A 25,066-nucleotide genomic window follows, 5' to 3' on the forward strand; every position below is an offset into this window, starting at 1 on the left:
AAATAATTTAATTTATCTAAAATCCGGCCTTACTCTTACCGCGCGTCCCGCTTTGTTTTTGAACAGGCGGATGCCTCGGACACCTAAACGGGGTCCTGGAAGTTCCCGGCCGAGCCTCCCTTTAGGACCCGCCTCTTCCTGCGGACTGGGGTTCTGGGTGAGCGCGGCCGGCGTCCCGCCTCTGCGCAGCCGCAAGAAGACGGTACCACGGCGCCTGCGACATGGGGAGGCGCGGAGGAGACACCGGAAGTAGCTGTGGTACGGGTGGGACTGAGGGGTACTCACCGCCGGCAGCCTCCACCCGCGCGGCAGTCAGAGCTCAGGCCCGTGGGGGTGGGCGTGGCGGTCGCCGGAACACAACTCCGACTGTTCGCTGTCGGCGCGGGGCGGCGCCGCGTCGCTCGCCTTCACCAGCTGCCATGAGCGAGCGCCTCCGCCCCAGGTGAGAGAAGGGACCCACTTTATCTACGGCCCCTCGGCCGAGGATGTGCGCCATGGAGCCGAGGGGCGCACGAAACCGGGGTGGTGTGAGGCTCTTGTCTGCGCTACTCTGCGGTCGGAGGAGGCAGGGAGAAGGTTGCGCGGCCTCTGACAACTGGACCCTGTGGGTAGCCAGAGAGGTGACTCTCTGGAATCCAGGGCTACCCCTTCTCCGTCTTTTTCTTGTTTTCTTCGTCTTCTGCCCTTTCCACTTTGGAATGAGGTTTGTTCGGTCCTACGAGACAGACGGTGGTCCTTCCTAAATTTAGGCGGGTGGTAGTGGTGGGGGGATGGGAGGAATAGCCGATCTTGAAGAGACAGCCCCTCGAGGCGCCTCTGAGAGGGGACGGGACGCTTCGGGGGCGGGGAGCTGCTGGCGCCCCAAGGTCAGCAGAAAGGCGGAGGTTGGGCTTAACCCTGCAGCTGGGAGGGCTTAGGGCTGACCGCGATGCTGCGACCTCATCTGTTGTAAACTCCGAGGGGATGATGGACCCGGGTGGGTGATGACCCACTCTCGGTTGTAGCATTAGCAGGCAGGATTCTAAACAGTTTGGATGAGGAGCCGTTTGGCTGTGATCTGGGAGGTGGCTAACCTTGCGAGTTATTCTAGTTACCCTTTCCATCCAGCCTGGCGGAGGCCCTAGGCGGCCCCTCGGGGCTTTAGGCCCGGTCCAGATGGAGTTTCTTTTCCCCTTATTTTCGCCTTCCAGAAGGTGGGAAGAAGTAAACTGGGACGTGTCTTACCTCAGAATAAAGAAGGCCTGTTTTATTTCTTACTAGAAAGTCTCCTAATATGGAGTTTGACGACCTATATGCATCACTAAGTTGTACTTTTATTTTTCTGGTGGAGAACAGAGGACAGATTTAGAGACTCGTTTATTCATTTAAGCCCATCCAGGTTCACGGCTTTCACGTCTTTTATTCCGTAGTAGTCTCAGGCTTAAATAAGGTGGATCATAGGCTTGCTTTTTTTTATTTTCTCATAAACGATTTTATTTTATTTTATGTATATGAGTGGTTTGCCTGTGTATAAGTTTGAACACAATGACATGCGTGTCTGGTGTCCATGGAGGCCAGAGGAGGGCTGAAAACAAAACCCCAGTCCCCCTTAGGACCAACAAGGGTTCTCAATGACCGGGCCATCTCCCCAGCCCTGGATCTTATTCCTTGCATTCTTTGGTTGTGAATGCAATCATTGTTTTGCTAGACTTCTCCTTGAAACAGTTATTTTCTGGGATTGGGGTTCCCCAACATTGAGATTATTTGACACCAGTGGTAAAAATTTTGAGCTCCCTAGACTGAACTGAGTTACTGATTTTGGTTCTGTGTAATTGTGTCAAAAAAAGACGATCAAACTAAATTGGAAGTTAGAAGGTGCTTGCCAAAATTATAATCTGGCCTGTGGAGTTAATGTAGTACCGAAAGGTTTAATCTTAATGATTGTACAGATAGAATGAAGCCATAATCTTGCCAACTACTAAAAACCATTGAAAGGTTTAAATTAGGTCAAGTTGGAATTATGGCCCAGTTACAGTCATAGCATTAGAGTTAGGGTTGTGACCTTTAGATGCAGTAAGCCTGAACTGACTGCCATCTTTTAGATTTTCTTGTGATGTCTTCCTCATGTGACAGCCCTCAGCATTTTCTGTCACTAACAGATTTTTTTTTAACCTAATGCTGCAGACTAGCAGTGTGAGTTTGTACTGATTGTAGATTCTTTTTATCTAATATACTCATAGGAATCTTAGTGTGTGTATATTGTCTAGTGACTTCTTAAAAGAAGCCAGTTGTTGAGGACAGACCCTTCTTGCCTATTTTGTTTGTTTTTTGTTGTTTTTGGGTTTTTTTTCTTCACACATGAGCTATCTTGGTCTCCTCTGGTGTCAGATTTTCACAGTAGCCTGAGAACACTGTAGAAGGGTGGGTGTATGGTAAAGAAGTCTGCCTTAACACAGATCCCTGTGTCTACATATGAATTGGGAGAGAGACACCTAGAGTAAGAAGCATTTGAGATGGAGTGTGGTTGTACTGTCTTTAATCCCAGCCCTCAAGAGGCAGAGGATCTCTCTGGGTTGGCGGCCAACTTGTTCTGTAGAGCCAGTTCCAGGCCAGCCAGGCCACATAGTGAGACCTTGTTTTAAAATAAAATGAATTGAAAACCAGCTGCTGTACTTTATGATTAAATCTGTCTAAGGTTCTTGAAGAGGACCAAGAAGACAGGACAGAAGTGAAGTATGAAAAGTGATGGCGTCAACCATCCTGGGGTAATAGATGCCCAGCAATTGCTTTTCCCTAAGTGGAAAGGAGTACCTGGAAAGATCACTGTAAACTAGTGATCATGTCAATTATCAATAAAGGTATCGAAAGCTGTTGCCAGGAAGGCATCTATTAATAAAAACCAAGGGCAACAAAAATGGTGACTAGGTAGAGTTCATTCTTAACTCATTACCATCCAAAGGAGAGGACAGCTCCCAGGCCAGAGAAATGGTCCTTGTACAGTGGAACAGCCCCTTTGCTAATCTTGTTACTGGGAGGAAACATGCCCTGTTACAGCTGAGGAGATGGCAAATTTTGGTCAGCCCCATGAAGTTTGGTTGGAGTGACTCAGCAGCCCCAAGCACACCCAGCTGCTGCCATACTGATAAGTTAAAAGGTGAAGTCCCAGTGTGCTGCCACCGTGAGCTCCTCTCCCAGCAGACATTGCCTGACCGATGCACAACATCCTCATGTAAAACGCCTGTGTGGGGATGAAGGAGAAGCTTCTTAGTTCAGATTTATATACTAAGTCATTGATTTGTTTGTTTGTTTAGTTACATTGAGACAGGGTCTCACTATGTAGTCCTGGCTGTCTTGGAGCTCTCTGTTACAGACTAGACTGAACTTAAACTCACAGAAGTGCTTGTTTCTGTCTCCTGGATGCTGGGATCAAAGGTATGCCCTGGTTTAGATTTATAATAGGGTACTACTCACTTAATGGTTATTAAAACTTGATGTGTTTAGAAGTGTAGCTCAGTAGAGCCCTTAGGACCTACCAAATACAAGGCCCTGGGTTCAACCCAGGCACCACAAAGAAAATACCGCCCCCCCAACAAAACTGCCAAAATAAAAAAAATAAAAACCTGGTATTTGTTGTCGTTTTAATTTTCAAGTAGCTGAAGAGTATTGTGCTGGTCTGGGAGAAAGGTAAGACGCAGGAAGAGATTCTCATTTTATTGCCGTGTGAGGTAAACTGTGTAGTCTCCAGCTAGTCAGAGCCTAGGCCTGTCTATAACTCTATTTCCAGGGGATCTGACACTTATATAGACAGACATGAGGAAAAACACCAATAAAAATAAATAAATAAACCATTTAAAAAGAGGAGGGGATCTGCTTTCCTCGACTCATAGGTTTTTCTGTACTTGATTTAAACACACACACAGATTCACACACACAGATTCACACACACACTCACTCACACTTTCTCTCTCTCTCTCTCTCTCTCTCTCTCTCTCTCTCTCTCTCTCTCTCCCTCTCCCTGGATTCTTGTTTCTTTTGTTGTTGTTTTTTTGTTTTGTTTTGTTTTTAGTTTTTGTGACAGTCTCTGTGTGTGGTCTCAGCTGTCCTGGAACTTGCTATGTAGACAAGACAGACCTCAAACTCAGAGATCCTCCTGTGTCTGCCTCCTAAGTGTACATATAGGTTGAAGGGGACTATCCCATCAGGCCCAGTACTGCGTTTTATCACTTTCTTGGAAGCATTTTCTCTGTAATTGATAAGCCCTTTGGATGAATGGATCTTGGCAGTGCTGCCCAATAGAACTGTTTTTACTCTGCAAAGAATTTTTTGCTAAAACAGAATTTTAGTAATTCAAAAAGTTTTCCTCAGTTATCACGAGTTCAATTACTTAAAATAGCTGATGGCTACAGAAATGGCCCAGCAGTTAAGAGTGCTTAACTGCTCTTGCAGAGGACCTAGGTTCAGTTCCCAGCACCAGTGTGGTGACTTATCTGTAACTCCAGCTCCAGGGGAACCATTGCCATCTGACAGCATAGACATGTAGGCAAAGTGCTCATAAACATAAAATAAATCTAAAAAGGGTTAACCAGACAGAGCTGATCCTGTAATCTATCCCACAGTAAAGAACTGTGGACCTACAGAATCCTCCACGTTTTGTTCTTTGCTGAACTTTTTTTCCTAGGGTCTAAAAGCAGTCATTTGTTTTGGTATTTTGTTAATTTTATATTTTTTGTTATTTCAAGTAAAATAATTTAGGACTGGCATTGTTCACTAGACAGGTATTTTTCTCAGTATATAAGGTCTGAAATATCTTTTCCTGCTACACCTTTAATTCTAGCACTTGGGAAGCAGAAGCAGGAGGATCTCTGAGACTGGCCTGGTCTACAGAGTTGAGTTCTAGGACAGCCAGGGCTACATGGATCCTAGCTCCCCCTCCCCCAATCCTTTTATAGTTTATATTTTGCAGCATTTTTTAAATAATACATTTACAATAGTTAAATAGGAGTTTCTTTCTGTGGTCTCTGATCAGTTTCACTGTTGATTTTTAAAATATATTTAATTGTTGTGTGTGTGGTGGTCAGAGAGCAACTTGTGAGAGTCCGTTTTCTTCTCCCACCACGTGGGGCCTGAGTTGGAATCCAGGTTGTCAGGCTTGGTGTGAGCACCTTTACCTGCTGAGCCCTCTCACCAAGCCCTGGTGAATTTTAGTAGCTGGAACACCAGCAGTTGGTTGCCTTCTGGGCAGCCTCTACAGCAGCACAGCTGCAGTTTCATCAGCCTTAGGCAGGGAACTGGAGACTCAGGCATAGGAAGTCGTTCTGGGTGTCAAGTGTCTCCAGCACACCCATGAGTTTAGTGCTATGCATAGGCTGCATTGCTTGAATAAAAGAGAACAGCCGTTCACCCAACGTTTGCCTTTGCTGTCAGAGGGATAGGTGCGCATGGAAATAGTTAGAGGACCCTGTACTTGAGCAGCAGGCCTTTGTGTGGTAACTGTGGTTGTGCGTGAGCAGTTACGCACTCAGTGTACGTTTGGGATTGTGGATTCCCACAGTATATTTCTGCCGGGCATGGTGAAGATTGGAGTGACTACAGCAGCAGTAGCTGCGGGACTGCAGCCAGCCTCTTGTGAATATGCTTAGCACATTGGTTTGGCAGGACAGCCTATGAAGAAGCTGGTCTCAGTACTGAAGGTGGTGTAGGAGCAGCTAGGAACTAGCCTTAGGCACATCATGTGATGGGTGAGGCCTCGCACTCTGAGTGGTCCAGTGAGTACTTGGTCTTAGTTGAGCAATTTGGCCTAGAGGTAGTGGGCAGCATGGCTGAGTCTGAGCTAGCTGTGTGAAGTAACCTGAAGGAGGTGCTGGCTGTCAGTTGGCCACAGGGTCGGCACAGCTTGTCCGTTTGCCATTCTCTGCATAGACTGGTGGTGGTGAGGCTGGCACTCTGCTGAGCCAGAGCTGTCTGTGGTCACCTGAGTTGAGCTGCAGTGAAGAGGCTGCTGTCCAGCATAGTGATAGGAGGTCTCAGGCTGCCTCTGAAGCTCAGTGTTGCCTTGGGTGGCTTCAGATGTGTGGGTTCACCTGCCTCCGCTTCTTGCTTGCCACTATGCCCAGCAGTAACTGGATTTTTTTATTTTTAATTTATTTAGCTTTTTTGAGACAGCCTTACCCTTGCTGGCCTGGAACTAACTATACAGAACAGACCTTGAATTTGCAGTGATCCCCTTGCCTCTGCTTCCTGAGTTCTGGGATTAGAAATGCAAACTATTGTGCCCAGCAGAATGGGGATTTTAAATTTTACCTTTCTTAAATTTAAGTGGCTACATTAGTGGTGGCTGCCATATTGGGCAGGGTATTCCAGGCAGTTCATTTTAGAGCTAACTACTCCTCCTCTCATTCGTTCCTGTTTTCTAGTTTGAGATTAAGAATCCTTCTGATTGCACCTAGTTCTTGTAGACAAGCTAAGTACACACTGTCACACGGAGAGCACTTGCTGGAGGAAGGTGTGATTTATCTCCCCTGTAACCTGGCAGTTTTAACTAGCATGTGTTGCTGCTCAGTGGCAGCTCAGGGCAGTGATGCTCCAGTGCTGTGATGTCGTCTGAGCTTTTCCAGCCATGGTTCAGAAAAGTGATAGCTACCCTACTTCCCATCCCGCCGCCATAGGAACCTCTCACCAACCTGTGTGCTCCCTTGCTGTGCCATCCTGCGTGTATTTTGGGGCACTGCTCTGTGGGACTCGGAGTTGAGTGGGGATTTGGAATTTTAATTTTTGGGGATATGGCAAGTGGAAACTGGGTTGGGAAGCTTCATAGTTATCCTCCTGCTGTTACTCTGACCCCAGCAGGCTTTGGAAACAGCAGCCTTTCCCTGTTAGGCTTGGCCTGGCTGGCTGTCTCTGTTTGGTGCCAGTGCTGGTACACTTAATATTTTTCCTATTGGTGTGTTGTGGATTAATCTTTTAGGAAAGAAGGTAAATTTTTCAATGTTGTCATGGTTTATGTTGAAATGTCTGCAAGCTCCATAGCTGGTTATTTTTTCTCTTTGTTTTTAAATTTCAGAAAAAGGAGAAGAAATGGCAGTGATGATGACAACCACCCTCCTCCACAGACCAAAAGGAGCAGTAGGAACCCCATCTTCCAGGACTCCTGGGACACAGAGGTAGGCAGGCAGAGTGGCCACGGGCACCGACGCATGCGCAGTTGGAGCTTACGTGTTCAAAGAATACTTCTCCTTCCTTGACTGTGGTGGCCTCCACTGCACTTGTTACTTACTAGTCTCCTTATTTCTAGGCAGGCTTTAGATGTGCAGTACCCCCTGGCCTGGAACTCAGTCTGTAAACCTGGTTGGCCTCAAGTGTGTGGCGTTTCTCCTTATTGCTGGGCTGTGGCTAAGTGCTGGCACAGCAGGCCTTTAATTCCCTTCTTGAATCAAAGCTTCTTTGAGGAAGGTGGGCGCTCTCTCTCTCTCTCTCTGACTCTCTCTCTCTCTCTCTCTCTCTCTCTCTCTCTCTCTCTCTCAGAATCTTACAATGGTTTCATGGACTTTGAGTCCTTTAATTTTATATTTCTACCACTAGCCCATTTCTTGATGGTTTATAAAGTATGATTATCTCCAAGGGTGACATTTTGTTGCTTATATTCAGTAGCAGTTCTAGGCGGCAGAATGTGTACAGTGTGTGTACACAGATCCCTTTTAAAGAGGTTTTATTCTGCAGTGTGTTCTAGAACGTGTTCTTCCTAAGGAGAGAAGGCAAGAGAGTGAAGTGGAGATGGGGGCGCACTCAGTTCCAGAAACCATGCCCTGCTTTGGGGGGTATTTTTAGTGCGGGTGGGAATCAATAAGGGAGGGACAGAGCTAAACGTTGAAGAGCTGAGGGTGGGTCTTGCTCTCTACACATCTTGTCTCCTAACAGTTGCTGTGTGGCAGCTGGGTCCTCACACACACTCCAACAATTCTGCTGTACTTGGTTCCCACTAATAGGATTTACCTGGTATCTAGGTTTGCACCACCAATCCAAAGTCACCAGGAAGGGGACGCTGACCTTCACGTTTCAGTGCCAGTTAATGACCAGGACTAGAGTGTGTCTGCCGTGTGTAGACTTGGCTTCTGATAACATCTTGCACCTCTAAAAGTCTAAGTCTGCTCTTTTTGCTTTTAAGTATTTAGCCAAAAAATAGGTGAGCTTTTGTTTAATGGGATGGTTGGAGGAATCCCAGGGATGAAGAAACTAGCAATCAGAGATGCCATCTGCATCTCAGAGCTGAAGCAGTAACCGCCATGGACTTGTGACCATGCTGTCTGTGGCTTTGATGCTTGAGAACAGGATAAAAATGTCCTTTTTTTTTTTTTGGTTCTTTTTTTTTTTTTTTCCAGAGCTGGGGACCCAACCCAGGGCCTTGTGCTTCCTAGGCAAGCGCTCTACCACTGAGCTAAATCCCAACCCCTGTCTTTTTTTTTTTTTTAACTTGAAGATTTCTGTTTTCTTTCTAAAAATTGAAAAATTATACTTACTTACTTTCATTTGTATGTGCTTGTGTTCTGTTGGGCACTGTGGTCAGAGCCCTGGATGACCTACACAGAGGCAGTGTTTTCCTTTTTCTGACTAGGTGGGGCTTGAGAATCAAATCAGTTGTCAGACTTGGGCAAGGAAGTACCTTTGCCTGCTGTCTCACTGGATCTGGCTTTGCCTTTTTTTTTTTCATTTTTTTTTTTTTTTTTTGGGTTTTTTTTTTTTGGAGCTGGGGCCCGAACCCAGGGCCTTTCCCTTTCTAGGCAAGCGCTCTCCCCCTGAGCTAAATCCCCAACCCCTTTTTTTTCAATTTTTTATTTATGCATATGTGTATGTGCCTACATGAGTGTATGTGTGCTACATGCTTGGAAGTGTCTGCAGAGGCCGCAGCAAACTAGCTCTCCTAGAACCAGATGAGAGTGCTTCTGAGCTACCTGGTATAGATAGATGGCGGGGAACCGAAACCTGGGTTCTCGGTCCTCTCAAGGCAGTAAGCATTCTCAGGTGCTGGGCAATGCCTTAAGCCCCTCTGCTTTATTTTAAGCGCACATGTTTTAGTATTAGGGTTTTTGTTTTGTTGTGAGTTTTTATTTTTCTTTTTTCTTTTTTTGGTACTGGTGGATAGGGTTTCCCTGTGTAATTGTTAACTTGGAACTTAGCGTGTAGACCAGGTGGGCCTTGAACTTGAAGAGATTTACCTGCCTTTGTCTCCAAAGTGTGTGGTTAAAAGTATGTACCACTACATGAGGCTTTATCGTTTGTTGTTGCTTGTTTCATTTTGTTTTGTTTTTCAAGACAGGGTTTCTCTCGAACAGCCCTGACTTTCCTGGAACTTGCTTTGTAGACCAAGCTGGCATTGAACTCACTGAGATCAATCTGCCTCTACCTCCTGAGTGTTGGAATTAAAGGTGTGCATCACCATTACTTGTGGTATAAGTACACACCAGAAGAGGGCATCGGATCCCATTACAGATGGTTGTGAACTACATGTGGTTGCTGGGATTTGAACTCAGGACCTCTGGAAGAGCAGTCAGTGCTCTTAACCATTGAGCCATCTCTCCAGCCCATTCCTGGGTGTTTCTTGAAATATTAAAATAATTTAGAGTTCCTTTTCTGGTAGCTTGTTTTCATTTGGAAGACATTTGTTTAATACCACTACCTAAGATGAACTTCTAAGGCTTACTCTCTTCTGCTGTAGGTAATAGTTGGCCACTCCCGGAAATCACTTGTGGCATTGACTCACCTGCAGCTGCTACACTGGATCACAGGCTTTGTTGTCTGAAAGCTGGAGGTAGCAGACGCCTCTGCCTTGATGTTCTGAGTGAAGGGCTGTGAGGCCAGACTTAGAGACTTGCTCTGCAGGGAGAGGCTTTGCTCTGCATTTTCTTCCTCTCATTCTAGTAGGCCCTTTTCCACGCTGGTGGAGAAATTGGGCCACAGAAAAATAGCATGGCTGCTGGGCAGTAGAAGAGGCCTTGTGCCGTAGCTCCTGGCCTTAGACCCACTCATCCCCAACTGGAATGAACTGCTTTCAGAAGACAGATGCCAGTTCAGATGGGCTTTGCTAAATATAGCCAGGAGCAGCCAGCTCTTAGGCTTCTCTGCAGTCACAGAAGCAGAATTCCTTCACCTGGAAAAATTCCCAAGTAAATAGTATGATACGGTAGGAATGCAGGGTGAGGGGAAAAGCAAAGAGATTGGGATTTTTTTCCTTTCAAAATCCTTACTTAGTATTTGAGGACTTGAATTTTAACTCCAGTGACTTAGAGAGTTAACGACTTAAGCTTTAGGATTCTCCTCCGCCTGCTGTGTGGATCATGTGTACATGCATGGATGCCTAAGGCTAAGGTGGTTTTCTTCCACTGCGCTCCACTTGGTGTTAACTTGAAAAGTTATTATTTGTATGAATGATGTGCATGTCATGCTGCATGTTTGGAAGTCAGGACAACTTAGTGGTGACGACTCTCCTTCCACCTTTACATGGGTTCTGGGGCTCAAACTGGGCTGGCCAGGCCGGCACAGCATGCACCTTCACCCACTGAGCCATCTTGCTGGCGCTCCACCTTATTTTTTGAGTCAGAATCTTAGCGAACCTGCAGCTTGCCATGTTGGCTAAATTGGCTGGACAGCAAGCCCTCAGGTTCCTCCTGTCTCCACCTCCTCAGAGTCGTCACCTGGGATTACAGATGCCACTGTGCCCAGAGTCTGATGTGGGTGCTGGGATACACACTGGGTCTTCAGGCTCACACAGCAGGCACTTTACCAACTGAGCCATTTCCCTAGCCCCTGATCCTCTTTTTAAATTGAGGTGTAGTTTGTTAGTGTAAGAATAGTTTTTTAACCATTCTTTTTTTTTTTTTTTTTTTTTAAAGATTTATTTTATTTTTTTACTTTATCTTATATGAGTACACTGTAGCTGTCTTCAGACACACCAGAAGAGGGCATCAGATCCCATTACAGATGCTTGTGAGCCACCATGTGGTTGCTGGGAATTGAACTCAGGACCTCTGGAAGAGCAGTCAATGCTCTTAACCGCTGAGCCATCTCTCCAGCTCCTTTTTTAACCATTCTTAATGAGCCCAAATAGCACCTAAGTCAGGCATGCCTCTCTCCTCAGTGAGCAAAACAGGAAGTGACTTATTAACTTGTATCTTTCTTTATATGAATCCTGTATAAAGACAACTGTGTTTTCTTTTTCACTCAACCTTTCTTTCCTTCCTTTTAATGGTGTATTTATTTTATGTAAATGTTTTATATGCATGTTTTGCCTTTGTATATGTGCATCACATGTGTCTCTGGTGCCCAGGAAGGTCAGAAGAAGGCATTGGAATCCTTGGAACCGGAGTTTGAATGGTTTCGAGCCACCATGGAGATGCAGGGAACTGGACCTTGGTCCTCTGTGAGAGTAACTAGTACTTTTACCTTTCGAGCGCCTCCAGCTGTCTCTCCTAGAGGATGCACTGAGACTGGTAAAGACGGACTAGATTAGGCAGGTGGAGTGGCTTGTCTAATTCCAGCACTTGAGAGGCTGAGGCAGGAGGGTCACCCTTAGTTTGAGACCAACCATTGGGGTGGTAATTCTTGGCCAGTCAAGGTATAAGTGTAAAAGCCTGTGTTAGACTTAGGAAGAAAGCACTTTTATTTCACAGGAGCTGCTCTCGCTGCCTTGAGCTGTACTGTACACATGGAGGAGCGATGCTCTCTGGGTGTAATTAGTGTTGCACTAGATGCTCCCATGCAAACCTGCCTTCCCGAGTACAAAGTACCTCCCTCCCCAATGTTTGCCATCACTGTGAGGAAACAAGTGGCTTTCATAAAGCAGCCCGTGCCCTCTTGTCTTCACAATAGGAAGGAATTCTGATGCTGACATGGATCCATGAGAGTGTTGTTAGTGAGAGTCTAAAGGGTGCCCAAAATAACAAGTGGGGGTGCCCAGATGTTCAAGGTCAAGAGTGTGCACCCACTGCCATAACTGAGGAGGGCTGGCTGTTGAGCGACAGTGGGATCGTGTACAGCATTTGTCACTTTATCCACTAGCTCACTCACTGAGTCATTCGTTTCCAGGTAGGATTGGACCCAGGGCCTTGCGTGTGCCTGGCAATGCTCTAGTGCTAAGCTACATCCCTGGCATAGCTTAGCATAATCTCCTTAAAAGATGCCTTTAACTTTCATTTTATGTTGGAGTGTTTTGCTTGCATACATGTCTGTGTACATGTGGTGTAGAGGTCAGAAGAGGGTGTAGGCTTCCCCGGAGCTACCATGTGGGCGCTGGGAATTGAAACCCCAGTTCTCTGCCACAGCAGCCAGTGCTTTTTTTTTTTTTTTTTCCTTTTTTTCTCCTTTTTTCCTTTTTTTTCGGAGCTGGGGACCAAACCCAGGCTCTTGGCTTTCTAGGCAAGTGCTCTACCACTGAGCTAAATCCCCAACCCCTCAGCCAGTGCTTTTAACTGCTGAGCCACCTCTCCAGCTCCAGGTTGGGCATACTTTTTAATATTAAAGTGCTCGTTTTGATTTTAAGTTAGATTTATTGGGTGATTTCTATTGCATTTATTTATTGTCTGTTCAGTGTGTCTGTGTCTAGGTCAGAGGCCAACTGGGAGCTTCCTCTCCCCACCATGTGGGAATCATCTCTTTGGTCATGCTTTGTTTTTCTAAGACAGGATTTCAGTTCAGATCTCTGAGACAGACATGTCTCAGAGACAGCCATGCTGACCTGGAATTCACTGTGTAGCTCAGCCCACCCTTGAGCTTGTTTTTTGTGATCCTACCTCCACCTCCTAAGTGCTGGGGTTGCAGGCATGAGCCCCAGGCCAGCTAAAACTCACACTTTTTCTCTATCTTGAATCTTTTGTAGGGTAGCAGGTTCATGTCAAAACCCAGAACTGTTTGAGTAGCTCTTGGGTGAGGAACTAGGACTGTTGTTTATAACTCTGTGGTAAAGGAATTTTGAAAATTACCCTTTTTGGGGTAGGGGGATAGAATCTTGGGATAGCCACGGCTGCCCTTAGACTTCTGATGGTGCTGCCTTTCCTCTCTGATGTGGATTACAGGAGTGCGCCATATTGTGCATGGGCGTTTTCTTTGTAGGTTCATAGAAAGTGAAAGCATTGGTGAATGTGGAGATAGGGATAAAGAGAAGCTAAGGCCTAAAGATTAAAATGCTTTTTCTAGATGGATGGAGTGTCAGGGCATAGTGTAACACACCATTAATCTCAACACTTAGAAGGCAGAGGCAGGCAGATCTCTGAGTTTAAGGACAGCCTGGTCTACATAGTGAGCTCCAGGATAGCCAGGGCTGCATAGCACGACCCTATCTTTAATGTATGAGTGTTCTGCTGCATATACATCTGCAGGCCAGAAGAGGGCATCACATTCCCTTAGAGGACGCTTGTGAGCCACCATGGGGTGGCACCATGGGGTGCCAGGGAATTGAACTCAGGACCTCTGGAAGAACCGCCAGTGCTCTTAACCTCTGAGCCATCTCTCCAGCCCAGACCCTGTCTTAAAAAAACAAAGCAAAAACAACCAACCAATAAAAACCATAATATACCCTTCTTTTCTTGCTTCCCTCCTTCCCTCCCTCCCTCCCTCCCTCCCTCCCTTTTGTGATAGAGGGGGAAAGCATGTTGTAGGTGATAAATATACTCACATTCTGGTTTGGATTATTTTAGTTAGCATGTGTTAATTATACATAATAGACTTCATGTGGCATTTTCACATGTACACATAAGGTATTTTCACATGTACACATAAGGTCTTTATCCCAACCTTTCTCTTCCCCTCCCACTCAGAACTTCCCCTACTTTTCTGTCTTCGTTTATTATTTGGTTTACTATTTTCGATGGTTACTTAGGGTTGCTTAACTTTTAAATATTACCTTTATTTACACAGAACAGTGAACAACTTATGGAAGTTTGTTTTCTCTTTACACTGTATGGGTCCTGGCTGTTGAACTCAGGCTGTCTGGCATGGCAATAAAGTACCTTTACTCCTGAGCCCGTTGGAGCTTGCCCAGGTCTTGCACCAGTAAGCACTGCTCCTGTGAGATCAAAACTGCACAGACTGGAGTTGGGGATTTGGCTCAGTGGTAGAGCGCTTGCCTAGCAACCGCAAGGCCCTGGGTTCGGTCCCCAGCTCCGAAAAAAAGAAAAAAAAAACCAAAAAAACAAAAACCAAAAACCTGCACAGACACTGCCACACTCGGAACATGTTACCTCACTCACTGTACTTCCTCTGGCTCCTCTCTTCTTTCCCTCCCAGTTTCTAAGATGTTAGGGAAGAGGTGGTATAGGCATCCTGTGTGTGACTTAGGGATCCTTGAGGCGTTGCCACTTGCCTACAGCAGATTTCCATGAACCAGTCTGTAATAGCATGATGGAGGTTGGCGCTAGGTGGCCATGTCATGTCCATTTAGCTTCCCCATCAAGGTGTAGAACCTCCCCAGCCTCCAGCAGTGGAAGGTGTGGATGGTACCTGTTTAGTCCTTCCCTGAGGGTAGGTCTCAGACAGCTGTGGGGTTGATTTCCTCATCACTGCTATTGGCAGCAGTGTGTGCTTCTTGGCTGGCATGGAGGGGCCACAGCCCAGTAAGACTTGACAAGAGTTCTCCCTCAGCAGCCTGAGCAGCACCATTTAACAGTGTTCGAGCTAGCCATCGGGGAGGAAGCACCATCCTTGTTTTAGCTTAATGTCTCCCTGTCCTGTAATTGTTTCTTGAGAGTTTTATAGCTGAGGTGGCCCAGGCTAGCCTTAAACTCCAGATCTTCCTACTTTTATCTTCAGAATGCTGGGATTACAGGCATGTACTGCCATGCCTGGCCTAGTTTTGATTTTATGAAGCAGAGCAACTCCACAATTAATATGCTTGCTTGGGCAGCTTTCTAAAGCTTATGAGTGGAAAACAGTATTTAGAGGTGTTTAGTTTCTGCTGGGTTGTAAAGGCGTTATCGTTTAAACTAGCTTCACAGCCCGGTAAAACCTACCTAGGGGGACAGCGGTTCTTCATCTCTGGTGAGGAATTTGAGAAAACAAAGATGGCCTTCTTTAGTATATTCATTCCTCTGCTTTGCAGTTCCTGCATCATGCCTTCTTCCTGCCTGTCACAGCTTGCCAGGTTCCCAGGGGCCATTGATGGTTTTCCAGTTCATGGTCTGAACATGGTTCTCTTCTGATCTGCACCCCCTCTTTCCTAACTCACCCATCTGCAGCTTTCTCTTCCCCTTCCCTATCCCCACCTGCCCTGCTTGTCTATAGCCTGTGTTGTTTTTTCAGGAACATTCCCTTCCTCTCCTTGCTTGGCTTCATTGTTGACTCAGCTAAAACTTGCAGGTAGTGAGCAGAGTGGTGTTGATACTCAGCAAGTGTTTCCTGATCCCTGCTGTCCTTTCTGCTGTCCTGTGTCCTTAGTCAGCTGGGTGTGCCCATCTCCCTCGGAGCTCTGCAGCCTCACTCTGGGGTGTGACATACACCTTCAACATTTCTAGTCCCTGTGTCTGCTTCCCGCTCAGCCTTATGAGGAAACCTCAGTGGACCTTTTTTCTGCATCTTCACCACATGCAGGTCCCTGGGATCCTAACTTACGATTCTAACTAGAGCATGACTCCCATACTCAGAACTCTGCTGGTGCCTCAGAGGCTCTTGTATCTGGCTATGACCTCTTTCTGTGTTCTATGGTTCACCGGCCCATGACACAGTCCAGCCATACCACAGTGGGAACTTGTCACCCTCAAGACACTTTTTCCATTTGTTCTTTGAGTATACTGGTTTGTTATTTCCTGCCTATTCAAAGTTTAGCTTATAGACTAATAGAACTACCCTTAGAATCCTCTCCCATGTTTACCCAGCATGCACTGCTGCATTTCTCTCCTGGCAATAGTCTTAGACTCTGGTTATCTGTGGATGCATTACCACCATTTTCCCGACTGCACTTAGTAAATGTTTACCAAGTGCCTGAGCAGCTCTGGTGACAGCCTTATAGCGGACACACATGTCTGTTTACATAGCAGACAGGCATGAGAGCAACTGGTGTTCTGGCAAATACATCAGAAGCTCACAAGGGACTCCACAATTTCTACCAAGGACAGTGCCCTTCTGGCTGCATGGTGCTGCCAGCGGTTATGAGGATATAGTGGTTGCCTGTATTTGAGACCCCTTTTCTTCAGGTTTTCAAAACCAGGGCTCTTCAGACTGGCCAGTGCTTTCCTGAGGGTGTAATTGGCAAACAGCAGGCACCAGTTTTGGTAACAATTTAGTGTCTTTCAAACACAGGCGTAACAAGGATAGTTCACCCTTGCAGCCTTGGTACCAAAAGTTAGCGTCACCCAGTGAGAGGAGCTTGGTCAGTCCTTGCCCATTTCATATTTTCAGACTGGGAGGGAATCTTGCTTTTCATCTGTGGCTGGGAGGGCAGGGGGGGCAGACAGCACAGGCGACTTGGTATTTGTGCTCAGAGACCGGCAATGCAGCTACAGATGGCTTCCAGGTGGGGCTTTGCAGCACTTGTCCCCTTTCCTCTTCTGGAACATTGAAGGGTGGAAGACCTTGATGAGAGGCATCTCCTGGAGTATTCCAGCCAGCAAGCCTTCCAGTCCTTGGTGGTTAGGGAGGTGAAACTGTTTCCTAAAATCTCATTAGCAGGTCAGTAGCTCTTTCAGTCTCAGTCCTGAAGCTGGAAGTAACTAGAGACCGTACTCTGTCTGTAGTGACATTCTCTACCTGTGGCTATTTTTCCCCCTCTAAGTTTATTTTTTGAGTAAACTCTTTTAAGAAAATAAAATAACTGGGTCTGGAGAGATGACTGAATGCTGCTTACTGCTGTTTCAGCCCTGGTCAGTTCCCAGCACCAACATGGCAGCTGCAAACCATCTGTAACTCCACTCCCAGGGCATCAGATGCCCTCTGCTGGCCTCCTGGCTTTGCACGAATGTTGTGCACATAAGCACACATGCACGCACGCATGCATGCATGCATGCACCCGCGAAGAATTTTTAAAGATTTTTTTTTTTTTTTTCAGAGCTGGGGACCGAACCCAGGGCCTTGTGGTTGCTAAGCAAGCGCTCTACCACTGAGCTAAATCCCTAACCCCGAAGAATTTTTAAAAAGGAAAATAAAGTAGTTAAATAATGTAGAAAATCTAATTCTAAATGCTTTGCCACCTGTGTCTTCCAGACTTTTGATTTCATAGTATGTATATAATAGTTTGTTTTTAAACTAAAATATTTCTATTAATTCTTTCAGAATTTTCTGCAGTTGGGTTTGATTCCCACCTCCTCACAGATCTGCCCCCACTTCCCTAGCCACCCAGCTTTGTGTTCTCTCTTTAAAAACTCCAGAGTTCAAATGTGCTGCCCCTTTGGGTGTGGGGGAAAAGAAGCTACTTTTAAAAGAAGTTTTATTACACTTATTGTGTATGTGTAAAGAACAACTTTTGGGGGATATCACTGTCCGTGGAGGCATGAGGGAGAAGCGTTGCGCATGCCAGGGCAGCCTGTGCCACACAGTGGGACAGCTGCTCAGGAAACCCCAGTGGGACCAGTGAGTTAAATAACTTTTTTAAAAAGCTGGAGAGCTCCTCTGACCTGTTAATGAACTTTCATCTTTTCTGAAGAGTGTCATTTTGGCTATGACAGTTTGAAATACATATAATTTGTCATGCAAATTTGACTAAAGACTGATTCTAGTCTTGCCTTAATTTTCAGGAAGTGCCTGGAACAAAAAAACAGTAAAGGAAGCAGACTAAGAGGAAGTAGCCCTCTGTGGGTGGGTTCTTATCCAGGGTGGTGGTCTACCTAAATATTCATGACCTTCTCAAAGTGTAGGCAGCCATTCCAGGATGTTAAGGTAGCTTAGAAAAGGCCTTTGTACACTTTGTTTTGCTTTAAGACCTAAGAAAATTAACTCTAGCCATTCCTGCCACCTGACTTCCTTAGAATCCTTTTCTGAATTTCTAATTTCTATTTCTAATGGCATAGACACTTCCTGTGATCCCTAGGTATGTGCCTGTGTGAGACAGTTCAAGTCACCTACGGACAAGTGGGTTTCAGGTGCACCAATGGCCGCTTTTGAGCAAAGGCATTTTGCTGTTTCAGACGATTGATTACATATATGTTAGTACACAGAGCTAGGACTTAATAGTCATTTTGAAAGTATAGATCTGGAAGCCTTTATAAATCTGTGCTTATAATGGAAGAGGATAGGGAAAAGTGTCTATAATCTTCCCATTTTAACTATTTGGTCTGTTTTCTTTCCAGTCTCTTCTCTCGTGGGTAGACTTTACACAGTTGTAAACATTTCAAAGCAAATGCCTTTGTAACGGGTACATATATTGGATATAGCAAAGGGCCAAATTTCAGACAAAACTGTAAACCAGCTCAGGGTTGCACCCCTTCCTTAGTTTTTAATTCCTTCCCAGAAAAAGGAGAGGCAGCTGTAATCCTAGTGTCAAAGGGCAGACATATTTCTGCGTGCCTTGCTTTGATGAGGTTTCTGAGTAGCTTCTTTTAAGACGAGTGAATGTTAAGTCATGCTCATTAGAGGACACATGGTGCTTACTTGGGCACACATCCACGTGGTGGCAGCAAGATTGACAGCCTGATTCGTAAGTGTAGTCTGTGTACCGAGTGGTTATAGGGCATTATTCAATGTAGGTTTTCAGTCACCTGTGTTAGAGTTTGTGGATGGGGCATACCTTTTCTGTCCCCTGTACCAGTAGCTCATACTTGTCTTTTTGCTGAGAGCCACCTTTGATTACTGGAATTGGTGGGATGGATGGTTCAAGCACATAGAGAAGTAAAGGAGTAAGATGCAATTGAAGATATGGGGTCCAAGCTCATGCTTGGTTATACCTACCACCGCCTACCATCAGGGTAGTTGTGTGTGAAGCCAGCATCTGTGAATGTGTACAGGAACCGTTTCTTTATAGCATTTCGGGATTACTTTTGAGGGGTTGTTTTTCTCTTACCACCTCCTTGTAATGTGTCGTCCCCAGGAGTCCCTTCCCACTGTCCTGTCTCATGTTCTATTACTCCGTCCATCTCACTTAAAGCTTTTTCCTTTCTCACGATCCCTTCTACTTTCATAAGCTGTGCCCACTGTCCACATGAAGTCTGGGATAGATATTCATATCAGAATTCTATATCCATCCATTTTCAGGCAAAATTTTTATGTTAATTTTTCTTGCCATTTGGCCCAGAGATATCCTGGGCATGTACTCAAAGGATTTTGTGTCCTGCACAGAAACACTTAACACATTGGTTTATTGTTGTTTTCATAGCAGCGAGGGAATGCAGTCATCTTAGGTACTGTTAATCGATGAGTGGCTATGAAGGCGTGGACACAGACACAGTGGAGTCTTGTTCAGCTATTACAAAGACAGCTCTTACACGGTGTCTCATTTTAAGCCCCAGTAAAGCCTTCTGCAGGAAGACTGGCTGGTAAGACCCTGTCTTTTCTTTTCCCTCTAGTCTTCCAGCAGTGACAGCGGTGGGAGCAGCAGCAGCAGCAGCAGCAGCAGCATCAACAGCCCAGACAGGGCCAGTGGGCCAGAGAGCAGCCTGAGCCACATCATCCCTGGATCCTGCCCCAGCACCCCCCAGCCGATGCCCGAGCAGTCTGCACTGTGCCAAGGCCCTTACTTCCACATCAATCAGACCCTGAAGGAGGCTCACTTTCACAGCCTACAGCACCGAGGCCGGCCTCCGACATGATGCTCCGGCAGTTTCTTGCCTTCTGTGAAGGGACAGCACTGTGCAGATTGGATATTTCAACTTAATGATTTGTTTTTAAAAGTTGCACACACACACAAAAACTGCCTGTTGGCTTTCAGTCTATATTTGAGTACCGGGTCAGCAGGCGCTGTTTACTTGGGTTTTTGCTGCACTATTGCGATTTCAGAGGGGCTTGGGAGCAATTTTTTATAGGATTCTTTTGAGAGAGGGCATCAGATCCACGTCATGGCAGTGTATGAGGAAGTCTCATCTGACTGATTTCCACATCTGTCACTTAGATGCTATACTGTATGTAAAAGAGCCTCTTAAAAAATGCGGGATCTTAACTTTTTTTAAATTCAATAAACTAGTAAAGAATATCTAGTTTCCATGAAAAAAAAATGTAAGTTTCTCCCTAAATGTAGGAAGCTTGGCTCAGTGTTGCACTGAAGTTAACTGCCATACTACCTCTTAGTATGTAGATGTCTGTGGAAATGCTCTCCCTTGGAACAGAAGAGTTGCCCACTCTGAAGACCATGGAAATTAAGCCCCTTTCCTAGTTGTGGTCTTTGTTTTACATTTGAATTTCCGGGGAGAATATCACTTCCATATCTATTTTTTTCTGGTCTGTAGCCTAGACGCTATAGAGAACATTGTGCAGTTCTCAAAGTCAAGAAATACCTAGTAACTGTCTTAGGAACTTGTGTATTAACAGCTTAACTGCTAGCTCCTTGCAGTGCCCATGACCAAGGCAGCGGTCAGTGCAGACCAAGTGCAAGCTGCCCGACAGCTGGAGGGAGAGAGGTTTAACTCATGCCTGCCAGGGGCCGCCACATTCTTATCATTGGAGCTGGAGAGATTGGTGTGGTCTTGAAACCTGAGCAGAGGCACCGCTAGGACAAACAGTGCGGTAGGGTTTATTTAGAGCCTGGGCGTTGTTCCATGCTACTTGGTCATACTAGAGAGCCAGGCGAGCTTGAACAATGAAGGTGCAGGTGAGCCGTCTTCCTCACTTGCAAGCTGTCTGAATAGAGAGCCAGGATGCGCCGTTGGGTCACCTACTCTGGAGAGTGCCGGGGGGCCAACCTGCCGTTAGAAGAAGAGGAAGTGCCTTAAGCGTGCACCCATAGCCTCCTCCCTGTCCCCTTCACTGCACCCCACTCAGAGGCCACACAGCACAGGCAGCAGCGCTGAGGAGTGGGGATGGCTCTAGAGAGGAGGATCTGACAGGGACACACTGGACCAGAGCAGGTTACTATGTGACACAGTTGCAGTGTGAAGGAGGCCCATGCCAGGAGGGGAGTGAACATGCAGTGCCTTCCATGGCCTGCTCCTCTGAGGGCCACAGCATGGAAGGGCCGGCCCCGTGACATGGGAACTACTGTCATGAAGCCCAGAGTTCAGAAAGTAGTTTTTTTTCTTTCAGGACTGTTTTCCAGATTTTAAAACCAGATGTTTGCTGAGGACTCAGGATCTTACTGGGTTTGTTGGCAAGGAATGTGGGAAAGGATACTTTACTGGAATTCTAACAGTAAGGCAAACAGTGCTATGAGAAGAGAAGCTGTCGCTGTCAAGCACACATGTACACAACAACCCAGAAATACCCAGGAGGGCTCCGGCAGGCCTAATGGATGGCGTCCTACTAAAACAAAACATGTATTAATAAAACAGTGTGTGAGGAAGCATGTTTCTTCCCATCTCCCACCCAAATAAAGGCACAGGTGAGACCGTCTGAAGACAAAGGGTCTTCCCACGCTCTGAACACAGTGTTGGGGCACAGTCATTCTTTCACCCCACAAAATGCAAGAAGCCATCTCTATCGTGTGCTGTGTGGTTTTCACAGCCTGGGGTCTGGCTCTGGGTAGATTTCTATTTTGAGGTGTTTGCACGAGTCAATGGGTATCTTTCTGTGAGCTCAAGCTAGTGACCCCTGTCTTCTCTACTGCGCCGCCATTAAAAGCAGCCTTAGTGCATTGCTGTACGTATGGTGCCTAAGTGGTTATTTCGGAAAAGAGCTGGTGGGGGTCGGGGAGGGGGTTAGAGAACCACGAGAGCCTCTTGGCACTGACCTGGGCTTGGCTTTCGACGCCCCGACCAGTTGCCCTGGCCTTTCTTGTGCTTGTCATGCTCAGTGGAAGGAGTCCAAACCTCAAGACACGAAAGAAGATTTCATTGCGGGGAACAGGCAGCGGGCCCGGCAGAGCCTCCAGAGCTACTTACCTGATCTGACTGGAGGCCAGTGGCAGTATGTTATGGGGTTCCTGGGAGTTGAACGTGCTGCTCCGGGAGGCGAACTGATTCTCAGTACCAGTCACCAACCCAAATAGAACCTGCAGGTAAGAAATGGGGGCGTGTGAGCATCACAGACTGAGTCACCCACTGGTGGGCTCTCTTCAACCACTGTTTCCATAAATCTCAAAGCCATGTAGTTCTTTTCTAAAAGTCACACTTTTTTTCCCTTTCTTTTTTGAATTTTCAAGACAGTTTCCCTGTGTAGCCCTGGTTGTCCTGGAATTCTCTATAGACCAGGCTGGCCTCCAGCTCCTAGAGATCCACCTGCCTCTGCCTCCCTGAGCTGGGAAAGAGGCATGTGCCACTGTGCCCAGCCCTCACTCTCACTGTATGTGTGTGGTGTGTGTGTGTGTGTGTGTGTACGCACGCACGCATGCACGCACGCACGCACGCCTGTGAGACAGAGACAGACAGCGCATGGAAGAGTGAACACGTGTTGGTCCATTCACATCCACACGCACTTAGAGGTCAGACCTGGGTCCCGGGGACTGAAGTTGGTGGCAGTTGGTGGCACCTCCTTTACACACTGAGCCATCCTATTGGCACTGATGTGTTCCTTTGTGTGAAGCAGTGCAAATAAACTTCACCAATCCTAATCTCCAATGTGGCTGTCCCAGTTGATGGCATTTTACCTAATTCTTTTCTGTGAAGTGGCTATTCTTTTGTTTTTCACTCCTGTGTTTGGAGGACTCTAGCATGCTTGTAAATCTGAACCCAAGACACTTTGGTCTCATCTTTGGTTACACGGAGCATGGCTGTGACCCAACTTACTGAAGTTCGCTGCACCAGGCGATTGAGGTTGCTGTTGAGATGCGGTGTGAAAACATCCAGGTCAAAAGGGTCAATGAGGGCCTCCAGCCTGTCAGCCATCTTCTCAATTCTGAGGAGAGTTAGAAACATTATTCTACACACACTTCAGGAGAGGAAACAACCTGGCAGGATTCACTACGACAGAAACCCAGAGGTGGGGATTACCCCACCTCTGCTTACTGTCCTTAGAGAGCGAACAGGACAGGTTCTGCTGGCTTCACCTAGCTGTGGGATATATTCACCAGGTATTATTTAACCACTGCTTACGCGGTGACTTGCTGTTTTAGAGAAACCCAATCGATGTGCAGGATGTGGGGACATCTCCGGAAAGGGACTTCAGATGGTCTTTAGCTTAGGATGTGGCCATACACCAACACACACACACACACACACACACACACACACACACACACACACACACACACACACACACACGGCTGAAAGGACTGAGATGGTGCTACAGCTTAGAGAGTTCTTTTCCTTTACCATGGCCTCAGGGCTGCATTAGTGTTTAGCACAGTGCAAGATCATGTTTCTTTACTGCTGGCCTGGACAGGCTTCTGAATGTTCTGCTCTCCCACTACTGTAAAACTGGAAAGTCCCAAGAGAAACCCTCCTAAGTAGGGTGTTGTCCATTAATGCCCTGGGGGTGCCCCAGTAGGAAGATCACCTGGAGTCGGACTTGCTCCGGCCGCTCTTCACCTCCTCCCCCTTGCTGGTCAGAACAATGTTGAGGTAGCGTAGGTCATAGAGGAGCTGCAGGGCTCGGTTCTGGGTCATTGGAAATGTCCCTTCTTTCTGCAAGTGAAGGCTGGCTGGTGAGGAGTGATTCCCTACATGGTTCACTGCAGGCTCTGCTTGGCACACAGCTTGGTGCATTTTTAGAAGGTGCTGTTGGTCCCACAAGGCCAGGTCCATCTCAAAAGTGTTAAATAGAACCCTGGTCTTAAAATCTCTGAGCATGGGGGTTGGGGATTTGGCTCAGTGGTACAGCGCTTGCCTAGGAAGCGCAAGGCCCTGGGTTCGGGCCCCAACTCCAAAAAAAAGAACCAAAAAAAAAAAAAATCTCTGAGCATGGAAGAGACTCCACCCTTAAAGGCAGGCTCCTAGATGAAGGTGGCCTTTGCAAAGAGGCAGGGCCTTGACCAAGGAGAGAGAAGTATGTGAGTTCTGAGGCTCAGAAGAGATAACGAATTCTCCCGAGTTAGGACTGGCCCTGCCTTTAAATGTTCCCAGTGAACACAGGGAAAGCTCAAAGGCACAGGTGCCGTGGAGGCTAAGAGGCTAGGACCTACCCACCCTAAAGGGAACCTCTTGGTGCCATCGCTTCCGCCATCCCTCACTCTCACCTTACAGTTGATCCTGAGTAGATCAGGGAGGTTAAAGACTTGCTCAGAGTCTGCGTGAGCAAATGGTGGTGCTGGGGCCAAAACTCGGCCCCTTTTACTGTGAAAGCTTTTACCCCATCCACCAGTCCTAAATGAACTTGAGCCATTTGACCTTGAGAAAAGTCAGCCTGCAGAGGCGAGTCCTCTCCTGAGAACACGGGGCATGTTTATGGGCCTGGGTTGGGCAATACGATTCTGAACCCTTTAAACAAACCACCCAAATCCAAGCCAAAGGTCTGTTTGGATACCCACCTTTATCTGGTTTTCCTCTGTGAGCTGCTCATAGGCGGCGATGACTTGGGCCATGCAGGTCTTCAGCATCTCCTGTAGGGTGATCTTTGGCAAGGCATGGCCTCCAACCCGATTAACTTCCTGGCATAAGCTGAACAGGAAGGATTGTACGTACCAGGACGGCTGAAAGATCAGAACACCACATTAACTATCCAGCAGGCCACATGTGTCCCCTACTAACGACATTTACCCTGACCTCTCTCCAGTTAAGCATTTACCTGAAGGCCACTCAGCTGTTCCTCAGAATATACGTAATGGAAATGGCTTTCCAAAACCATTCTGCTTCCCCACAGCAGTTTGCTCCCTCTTGCTGCCCAAGTACCCGTGACAGTGGGAAGAACTCACCTGCGTGGGGAGGCGGATCTTTGATGTGACACTGCTGCCAGATTCTGTCTCCTCTTGAATTTCTAGTTCATCCCAATTGGTGGCAGTGGCCAGGACTGAACCAGCATCACTTAAAAGCAATGATTGGGTGAATCCACAAATGAGAACCTGATGGGGAAAAGAGAGGAGCCACGTTAGTTCCCCAGGCCTTGGCAGAAGACTGCGGTATTGACTCAAGAGCGAGAAGCAGGGTTCCCAGTCTAGCTT

The 25,066-nt window shown here is 46.7% G+C and overlaps 2 protein-coding genes across 3 annotated transcripts in view; one reads left to right on the forward strand and one right to left on the reverse strand.

Annotated features, from left to right (window-relative positions):
• Window positions 1-146: 146 nt before the first annotated feature.
• Fam104a (family with sequence similarity 104 member A) lies at window positions 147-21,675 on the forward strand. 2 transcript variants are annotated; one of them, XM_032912670.1, is made up of 3 exons: window positions 147-442; window positions 7,040-7,139; window positions 19,452-21,675. In XM_032912670.1, exons 1-3 carry the CDS (start codon window positions 222-224, stop codon window positions 19,692-19,694), a joined length of 564 nt encoding a protein of 187 aa, XP_032768561.1. In that variant the 5' UTR covers window positions 147-221; the 3' UTR covers window positions 19,695-21,675. The 2 variants fall into 2 exon arrangements, with proteins under 2 accessions (XP_032768561.1, XP_032768562.1); XM_032912671.1 differs by lacking the exon at window positions 147-442 and adding an exon at window positions 449-703.
• Window positions 21,106-25,066, reverse strand: part of Cog1 (component of oligomeric golgi complex 1) — a 12,389-nt gene continuing 8,428 nt past the window's right edge. Inside the window, 6 exon segments of the mRNA XM_032912666.1 lie at window positions 21,106-21,842; window positions 21,915-22,024; window positions 22,758-22,866; window positions 23,467-23,594; window positions 24,437-24,598; window positions 24,821-24,967. Of these exon segments, the coding sequence (XP_032768557.1) occupies window positions 21,686-21,842; window positions 21,915-22,024; window positions 22,758-22,866; window positions 23,467-23,594; window positions 24,437-24,598; window positions 24,821-24,967 (813 nt within the window). The 3' untranslated portion in view covers window positions 21,106-21,685.

The sequence above is a fragment of the Rattus rattus genome, chromosome 9 (assembly GCF_011064425.1).
Source record: "Rattus rattus isolate New Zealand chromosome 9, Rrattus_CSIRO_v1, whole genome shotgun sequence".
Lineage (NCBI taxonomy): Eukaryota > Metazoa > Chordata > Mammalia > Rodentia > Muridae > Rattus > Rattus rattus.

Bases quoted from the DNA above. Each gene is read 5' to 3' on its own strand.
- Fam104a (XM_032912670.1), top strand. From the start codon at position 222: ATGGGGAGGCGCGGAGGAGACACCGGAAGTAGCTGTGGTACGGGTGGG. The intron at 443-7,039 runs GTGAGAGAAGGG...TTTAAATTTCAG, and splicing joins AGCGAGCGCCTCCGCCCCAG to AAAAAGGAGAAGAAATGGCA. The intron at 7,140-19,451 runs GTAGGCAGGCAG...TTTTCCCTCTAG, and splicing joins AGGACTCCTGGGACACAGAG to TCTTCCAGCAGTGACAGCGG.